We start from the raw sequence: 9635 nt of genomic DNA, 5'->3' as shown, positions 1-9635 counted from the left end.
ATAGAGAACACACACACACACACACACACACACACACACACACAGACACACACACGTATAGCAGCACGCGGGGGCGCGGCGCGCGCACTGTCGGCGCGACCAAAACACGCGTACAGACTGGACGGCACGCGCGCCGCCGCTGAACGAACACACTGACAGACGTCGCGCGGCTCGAGACCCTGCGAACCGCAGGAGACGAAGAGAGCGAGCACGTGACGCACGCACGCACGCAGGCAGGCAGGAACACACACACACACACACACACACACACACACACACACACACACAGACTGCGCAGCAGCGGCGGGTCTCCGCGAGGAGCAGCAGCAGCAGCAGCAGGATCTGCACACAGGAGCCGATACCGGAGCGGTTCTGGTACCGGAGGACGAGTCGTGACAGGAGGCAGCGCGGTTCGGTGGTCTGAGGTGAGAACCGTGCGTGCTTTGGTTCGTGTGATCGTGTGAGTGGGTGTGTGTGCGCGCGCGCGCGTGCGTGCGCAGGTGTTCTGTTGGCTGTTTCATTCAGCCGTCACAGACCTGACCGAACCTGACCCGAAAGAACCGGGGGGCTGGTTCGGTCCGCACACGGTGGTCCGCACCGTCACCTGTCCGTCTGTCTGTCCGTATGTGTTCTGATTGGCTGGAGGTGTGTTCGCATCAGCCTTCAGCATATCAGCAGCCCTGTGTGTGTGTGTGTGTGTGTGTGTGTGTGTGTGTGTGTGTGTGTGTGTGTGTGTGTGTCGCTCTGCAGGACCTTGAGGAGGAAGATGATGATGATGGTGATGAGGTCTTCAGAGAAGATGAAGAAGAAACCTCCGAAGGACAGTCTGACTCTGCTGCCCTGCTTCTACTTCGTGGAGGTGAAGAGACCTGACCACGCCCCCTCCCACCTCCCCGGCCCCGCCCCTCCTGGTTCCGCCCCTTCATCACCTGGCCGCTCACCTGTTCTGTGTGTGTGTGTGCGTGCAGCTGCCCATCGTGGCCTCCTCCATGGTGTCGCTCTACTTCCTGGAGCTGACCGATGTTCTCCAGCCCCCCCTGGTGGGCTTCAGGTGCCACGACCGCCACCTCAGCAAGCCTTATGTGGACGGAGGAGACGAGCTCATCCCACTGCTGATGCTGCTGAGCCTGGCCTTCGCTGGACCTGCAGCCTCCGTAACACACTGCACACTGCACACACACACACACACACACACACACACACACACACACACACACACACACACACACACACAGAGGCTTTTGGAGGCATCTCTAACTTATGCAGTTGTGTAGTGCGCCCCCTGCTGGAGGCTGGTGTTGATGTTATCGATGTTATTTTGGGTGTTTGGTCCAATTCAGTCGAAACGCTTTTCAAATACATCTACATGTGTGTTGCTGTGTTGTTTTGTGTCGCTGTGTGTGTGTGTCGCTCCAGATCATGCTGCTGGAGGCTCTGCTCTACTGCCTGCAGTCCAGGCTGAAGCTGCGGATGCCTGAAGGCAGCATCACTGCAGGAGGCTGCAGCTTCAACTCCTTCCTGAGGAGGACGGTGCGCTTCGTGGGTACGAGCACGCACACACACACACACACACACTCTCCCTGGTCTTCTCTCTCTCTGGCTGCGGTGCTGAGCAGATTCGCCCCCTGCAGGCGTGCATGTGTTTGGCCTGTGTGCCACAGCGCTGGTGACGGACGTCATCCAGCTGTCCACGGGTCACCACGCCCCCTTCTTCCTCACCGTCTGCAAGCCCAATTACACGCTGGCTCCAGGGTCATGTGACTCCAACGCCTTCATCACCAGGGACATCTGCTCTGGCCACGACCAGCACGCCATCCTGGCGGCCAGGTGGGGGCGCCACCACACCTCCCGCCCCTCCTCCACCTCCCCCTCCTGCCCCTGACTGACCGCTGCTGCTGCTTCTTCTTCTGTGTCTCCGACAGGAAGAGCTTCCCTTCCCAGCATGCAACGCTGTCGGCCTTCGCAGCCGTTTACGTCTCAGTAAGAGCCAGTGTTGCTACTCCTCCTCTTCCACCACCTCCTCCTCCTCCTTCACCTCCTTCTGTACCTGCTCCTCCATCTCTCCATCTTTGAACCTTCTCCTCCTTTTTGCTTCTCCTCCACCTCCTTCTCCTCTTCCTCCTCTTCCTCATTGCTCCTCTTCCTCCACTTTCTCCTTTTTGCCCCCCCCACCTCTTTTTTGGTCCTCCTCCTGCTCTACCTTCTCCTCCTCCTCCTCCTCACCACCACCAGCAGGACCTCCTGAGATGATGACCTTCTTCTCTTCTCCCTCTCACCTCCTCCTCCTCCTCCTCCACCTCCACCTCCATCTCCTCCATCTCCTCCACCTCCTTCTCCTCCCTGTCCTTCGTCTCTTCCATCTCTCCATCTTTGCACCTTCTCCTCCTTTTTGCTTCTCCTCCTGCTCCTCACCACCAGCAGCAGCAGGACCTCCAGAGATGATGACCTTCTTCTCTTCTCCCTCTCACCTCCACCTCCTCCTCCTCCTCCTCCTCCTCGCAACCACCAGCAGGACCTCCTGAGATGATGACCTTCTTCTCTTCTCCCTCTCACCTCCTCCTCCTCCTCCTCCTCCACCTCCAGATGTACTTCAACTCCACCATCTCTGACAGCACCAAGCTCCTCAAGCCTCTCCTGGTCTTTGGCTTTGCCATAGCAGCAGCTCTGACCGGTCTGACCCAGATCACGCAGCACCGCAGCCACCCTGTCGACGTCTACGTGGGCTTCCTCATCGGGGCCTTCATCGCCGCCTACCTGGTCAGTCCACCTCCCAGCATGAGGCATCGGCCAATCAGAACGAGCCCAGAAACACACACTGAAAATCATTTTTAGAAGGATTTGAATTCAAAATGAAGGCAATAAAAACATTTCAACTGTAATAATAATAATAATAATAATAATAATAATAATAATAATAATAATAATTAATTATTATTTCTCTATGTATTTATTTATTGATGTCTGGGGGAAGATTTCTGGCTGCAGTACCTCGAGGGGCCACTAGAACTGAGCCTCAGCAGTCCAGGTCCAGTGGTGATAACTGGTCGGTGGTTCTGGTCCTCAGGCTCTTCACGCCGTGGCCAACTTCAAGTCCCCTGATGACGTCACTGTGGCCCCGCCCCCGGCCCCTCCCAAGGACGACCCCCTGCGGGCGCTGACGGAGCGGGGCCACCACTCGGTCTACAACAAGGGCCCTGCTTCGGCCTCCGAGAGCCACGACGAGATCACGGTGGCGACGGGGGCCGGCGGGACCGTGGCTCCGCCCCCTCTGGACCGGCTGGAGGCCCTGGGACCCCTGGGAACCCTGGGACCCCTACAGAGGGAGCAGGACTCCATGGGGAGCCTGAAGAGGGCCAGCGTGGACGTAGAACTGCTGGCCCCCCGCAGCCCCATGGGGAAGGAGACCATGCTGACCTTCAGCCACACGCTGCCCCGGGCCAGCATCAACATCGCCCCCGTCGGGCCGGAGGAGGTACTGCAGGCGCCGGTGCAGCCGGTGCAGCCGGTGCAACCGGTGCAGCGGCGCCTGAAGGCGGTGCAGGTCCCGGTGGACCCCATGCGATCGCAGCAGCTGGTGACGGAGTGGAAGCAGCGCTCGCTGGAGATGAGGGGTCTGGGGGGGCAGGACCAGGGTCTGGGGGGGCGGGACCAGGTCATGGGGGTGCAAGACCAGGGTCTGGCGGGACGGCACCAGGGTGGGCGGGATCATGGTCTTCCAGGTCGGAACCAAGGTCTAAGTGGTCGGGACCAGGGCGACGCCAGCGAGGACGGTTCTGACGGGGGCTCGGTGGGCGAGGGCGGGGCTCCGACCGGCGGAGGGAGGGCGGGACGCCCGCCCAGCCGCAACGCCACGCCACCTCCGGGGGGTGCCAAAGCCGTGGCCACGCCTCGACCCCCCCAGACCCCCGAGGCTGGCCCCCCGCCCGTCTCCCCCAAGAGCGCCGTGACCCGAGCCAAGTGGCTTGCCATCCGCGAGAAGGCAGGGGGTTCGGGGGGCACAGGGCGCTCCAGCCAGCCTCCCCGTCTCATGCAGGTGGTGGCGCTGTCCAAGCAGCAGGGGCTCCTCCCCCCCCACTCTCCCTCCACCTCCTCCTCAGGCTCCGCCTCCTCTTCCTCAGGCTCCGCCTCCTCCGCCCCCACGGAGTCGCCGCGCTACCAGCAGCGGGAGGGAGGGGGCGGGGCCATCGTCACGGTCGACGCCCACGCCGCCCACCACCCTGTTGTCCAGGCCCCGCCCCCCCCACACGCCCCACCCCTCACGGGGAACGGCGGCCCCTGGGAGTGGGCGGGGCCCCGTGACCCCTACGACCTCGGCAGCAGCAGCTTCAGGCCCCAGCGCCGGGCCGCCTCGCCGCGGGCCGCTGCCACTCCCCTCCCGCCGGACCCGGACCTGGGCCTGGCCCCGCCCACTCAGGCCCCGCCCACCCAGGTGGCCATGAGGCGCAAGACGGCGCTGGTGCTACTGGAGCGGGAGGGCGGCGGGCCGGGCCAGCAGGACCACTACTACCTGCAGGGTCCGCAGGGTCCGCAGGGCCGGCATTACAAGGACTAGAGACCCTTTCAAAATAAAAGCCTTACTCTGGAAACCTCGACGGCGCCACCCAGCTGTGGCTGGGAGGGGGAAGGAGCTTCCCTTCCAGAAGACTCCTCAATGGCTCGACACTCGGCTCCACCCACCACCACCACCACCACCACCAGCTGCAGCAGTGCCACCTGACGACCAGCAGGGGGCCTCGCTGATCCCAACCAGTTGAGCCACTGAACCATCAACCAACCATCCAGTCTGGTTCAGGACAGTTTGGGACAAACTCCGCCCACTCCGGGTGGGATGGGGTGGGGGTGGGGTGAAGTGGGCGTGGCCAACGTCCCTCTGATTGTACATTCTGGGATGAGTGTTGTTGCCTTCCTGTCGTGACGTGCGGTTGCTTCCGTGATTCTCAGCATGTCTGTGTGCTGCTGCTCTCCGATTGGTCCATGCAGTTTGGTGTGGGTGTGTCCCGATAGGCCGACACAATGTGGAGTGTGTGTATGTGTGTATGTGTGTGTCTGTACATAACAAGTGTTGTTGCATGTTTGACCTGATGTAACCTCTCCTCCTCCGTCTGTGCAGTTTGAAACAGTGAAGAAACTTAAAGTGCTGCTATGAGCCGGCCCAGTGGGGGGCGCTGCATGCTCTGTACCATTAAAACTATTCCTCCTCATTGGCTGCGGCCTCCTGTTGTTTCACTTCTTCCTCCTTGAAGCTCAACACCATGCAGTCCACGACGTCGGTGTGTTTTTAACCTTCTGAGGTTTCCTCTGACCAACAGTGTCTCACCCCTGGCTCACCCCTGGCTCACCCCTGGGTCAGGGTCACTTCCAGGTCACTGCCAGGTCACTCTGGCTCAGGGTTAGCCTCCTCCTGTGCTCCTGAGGCCATCAGAGCAGAACCAGACCTTCTCCTTCAGCCCGCGGTCCCCTGGTCCTGGACCTCCAGCGGCTCTTCTGGAGGAACCTCAGCTTGGAAACATCTCCTCTTCAGGCTTCTCCTCACTCCGTCACTTCTTGTTGGTGTGGACCTCCTGGCAGCGAGTCCAGGGGCCAGCGTGAGGAGATGTTCATAGTCCACCTGCACAGCGACAGAGACACTGAAATAAGGCTCTGATTGGTGTGAGAGGTTAACCTGGCCCGACACTGCCTGCAGCTGTGCCCTGCAGAGGGCGCTGGACCTTCATGTTGTTGCGTTGAAGGACTCGCTCAGTGCCACATCAGCTGCTTCCTGATTGGACAACAAACACAGCCTGGCGCTGCCTGCACACCTTCAGCTTCTTCATGCAGTTTCCATGGCAACAATGTTGGCTGATGTTAAGATAGCCTCCACACACACACACACACACACACACACACACACACACACAGAAATGTGAGCAGGTTGTCAGGTTGTTTGTGTGAAGATTCTCTCCATGCTGCAGTTGCCTCTCTCTCTCTCTTTCCTTCTCTCTCTCAATCTCTCTCACTCTCCTTCTCCCCCCCTCTCTCACTCTCTCTCCCTCTCCTTCTCTCTCTCCCCCTCTCTCTCTCTCTCTCTCCTTCTCCTTCTCTCTCTCCCTCTCTCTCCTTCTCTCTCTCTCTTTCTCTCTCTCCTTCTCCCTCTCTCCCTCTCCTTCTCCCTCTCCTTCTCTCTCTCCCTCCCGCCTCTCTCCTTCTCCCCCTCTCTCTCTCCTTCTCTCTCTCCTTCTCCTTCTCCCTCTCTCCCTCTCTCCCTTTCTCTCTCTCCTTCTCTCTCTCTCTCTCTCCCTCTCCTTCTCCCTCTCTCTCCTTCTCCCTCTCTCTCTCCCTCTTTCTGTGTGTGTGTGTGTGTGTGTGATGACACTGCATATTGAAACTACACCAATTCCAATATCTGTTCACACACAGACTGTCTCTCTCTCTCACACTCACACACTAGATGCGCCTCTCACTGCAGTCCTCACAACAATCAGTCGCTTCCCACACACTCTTCAGCCAGCAGCATGTTGCCATGGCAACAGCAACCAGGAATGTCAGTGTGTGTGTGTGTGTGTCAGTGTGTGTATGTGTGTTCAATTTATCATTTTAACATCTTGCCAGCGAGGCCTTTTTCATGCTGCAGGTCTTTTGCTTTGAAAGGTTAAGTCTGGGGATGGAACCCTGGTGTAACACTCCTTCTATGTTTGGCTACAGTGAAGTGTAGAATTATAATTACTGCTGGGTTCAATCTGAGGAGCTGTGTGAGGAGTAATGAAACTCGAATGTACCGCGAGTGTATTTAAAATATATTTTAACCAAAGATGCTTGAAATTCATCAAGATAACAGTCATAAATAATAATAATAATAATAATAATAATAATAATAATAATAATTATATAGCAAAACAAAACAATTAATCAATCAATAAAGTCCTGCTAGTCGTATTTCAATCAATTCAATTCAATTTTCTTTGCAATTCTTTTCAAGGCACCCTTTAACTTATCATATACGTATATATATATATATATATATACATATATATATATATATATATATATATAAATACATATATATATATATATACACACATCATACTTTCACATTGTGGAAATTAAAGACATTCAATCACTTGAACGAATTTTAACCGGATGAATGGAAATCAAAAGGCACCGTCAAAGTAAAACAATCAGAATGTAATTGTTCTGATTAACTATCAGTGAGGCCAGTTGGGTCCTACCACACCACTGGGGGAGGCACTGGCAGCAGAAGACTGACTTGAGGCTGGCCAATCACGCTGGGTCCACAGAGTTCAATAGTAGTTGTTTTCCAAAGTGTGGCTCGCCATCTGGTCTGGGGTCCAGTTCTTCATCTCTCCCGAATCCAAGTTTCTCTCACTTCTTCAAAGTGTGTCCAGAGTCCACAGCATTGCAGCAACACGTCCGCACAGTTAGCAGGAGTGCACTCCCATGGAAGGGAGAGGAGTGATGAGGGGAGGACCGAGGCCTTGCTGCTCTGAGGTCTTCTTGCTCTCCTGAAGACAGACAGAGAGAGAGAGAGAGATCAAATAAAGAAATGCATACATATAGTGTACATGTATATGAATGTATGTTGCTGAGCAGTTACACATCAAATTATTATCACATTTAAATTTAAATGTAACTTTAAAGATACAGCGTGTATAATTCTGGTTTTAGTTTGATTGTCAGAGTGATCTTCCTGACCTGCTTCTTCCCGAGCTCAGGGTCTCAGGGGTCTGCTGGAGCCTCACCCAGCTGTCACTGGGTGACGGCAGGGTGACACCCTGGACCAGCCGCCAGGTCATCCAGGGCCCACGCAGACACAGGGAGAACGTGCGCCACCGTGTGGCTCTCATTATAAACTCTCCATCATTTATTCTCTATTCAGGTTGAGTGACTGCAGGTTGTCAGAGCTCAGCTGTGATTGGCTGCTCTCAGCTCTGAAGTCCAACCCCTCCCACCTTAGACTCCTGTACCTGAGTGGGAACCACCTGAAGGAATCATCAGTGAAGCCACTGATGGATCTTGTCCACAGCAGAGACTATCAACTGGAGAGTGTGAGGTCAGTCCTGGTTTGGAAGCAGTGGATGATGGTTCCAGCACCAAAGCCAGTTGATCCCACAGCAGAGGTCCAGTGTTCCCAGTCACAGTGTGAGAGGAGGATGGTGACGTCCAGCTGCTCCTCATTCATCCAACATCTGCTGCCAAACTGCTTCTTCTCTCAGTTCACCACTCAATTATTGATCAGTTCATCTTCATCAGGCCTCAGTATCAGTCCAACACTCCATGGTCACATGACCTTCATATGTTCCACACTTGACATGTGACTGAGAGTCTGCTTCTTCTCACCAGTCACTCCATCATCTCCATTAACAGTCAACATCTCTGTGATGATGCCTTCAAGGACCCTGAGTCCTGACTCCTGCTGTCTCTTCTTCTCTCTACAGCTGGTACTGAGGGAGGATGAGGAGGAGAGTGAAGAGGAGAGCTCCATCTGGTGGTGGCTGGTGGACTGCTTCTCCCTACAAGCTGCTGTGGTTACTGGGAGAGACGTCTGTGGTGGCAAAAATGAAGATCTGCAAGAGGAATCCAGGGTCTACTGAGAGTTTTATTACGGAGCTCCGGACACGCACCCAAGGCAGGCTCGGTGTGTGTGTGGAGGAAAATGGAACAGTCAGGTTTTAAGCAAGTTTGGTCAAAGGGGGAGGGAGAAGAGGAACAAAGGTGGTTTGATACAGGAAGGGCAACTGGTAAAACAAAGGTTCAGAGTGGGACGGCAGTCATGCCACAGGAGATGGCCCAGTGCACAACAGGGGACCACTGCGGGAAACCAGACGTGTGGAGGGAAAGAGGTGTGATGTCCACGCAGACAAGGCAATCAATTATGCGGTGCCTTAACAGTTAGTGGTAAGGCAGAAACCGCCATCACACGTCCCAGAAGCCACTGGTGGAGCTGAATCCTCAGTGGAAGAAGCAGGACTTGGAGATGGAGGCCGGAGCAGATGGAGCTCAGCATGAAGCCTCCTCCTCACTTTGGATCAAAGGTTCTGCTTGTGTGCCACCACTTTCAATGTTGCTTCTGAGCTCGTTGGTTGCACCTGGTTGGTTGCACCTGGTTGATTGAACGTGACTGAACGTGACGTCACTGTGTGACCCATGACCCCTGACCCTGACCACCGACCCGTCTGTTTCCCCTCGTTTCATTGATTGTGGCTTCATTTGATCAGTTTTTAGATTTTTTAAGGTTTCTAGAAGACTTCTGATGATTCTCAGCCAATTTTTCAGGAGAAAAACAAGCACACAACTAGTTACACAACACACACACACACACACACACACACACACACACACACAGTGAGTCCGCTCTCATCAGCTTAATGAGTCTTGACAAGTTGCTCAGTTTAATCCGTCTTCCTCAGTCACAGCAGCCAATCACAGCCGCTGATGTCATCGTTATACCCTCCCCCACACCGTCTGTGTGTGTGTGTGTGTGTGTGTGTGTGTGTGTGTGTGATGAGCCTCTTTGTGTGGGTGCACTTGAAGCAGCAGCAACAGTTTGCATGAAGCGTCGTAGCGTTTCGCTGAGAGCCCAACACAAGACCCCCGACACACACACACACACAGTGAGTACACACACACACACACACACA

The 9635-nt window shown here is 55.4% G+C and overlaps 1 protein-coding gene across 1 annotated transcript; it reads left to right on the top strand.

Annotated features, from left to right (window-relative positions):
• The first annotated feature begins 272 nt into the window (after positions 1–272).
• On the top strand, positions 273–4552 carry plppr3b (phospholipid phosphatase related 3b). The gene is made up of 8 exons (XM_076045636.1): positions 273–425; positions 751–859; positions 969–1154; positions 1417–1543; positions 1632–1827; positions 1923–1980; positions 2584–2757; positions 3065–4552. The coding sequence occupies exons 2-8, from the start codon at positions 767–769 to the stop codon at positions 4550–4552; spliced, it is 2322 nt and encodes a 773-aa protein (XP_075901751.1). The 5' UTR covers positions 273–425; positions 751–766.
• The last annotated feature ends 5083 nt before the right edge of the window (positions 4553–9635 follow it).

The sequence above is a fragment of the Nelusetta ayraudi genome, unplaced genomic scaffold (genome assembly GCF_046127955.1).
Source record: "Nelusetta ayraudi isolate G7.1 ecotype Tasmania unplaced genomic scaffold, CSIRO-AGI_Nayr_v1 ptg000084l, whole genome shotgun sequence".
Lineage (NCBI taxonomy): Eukaryota > Metazoa > Chordata > Actinopteri > Tetraodontiformes > Monacanthidae > Nelusetta > Nelusetta ayraudi.
Note: the sequence above shows the minus strand (reverse complement) of the source record. Positions and strands in the feature narration are given on the sequence as shown.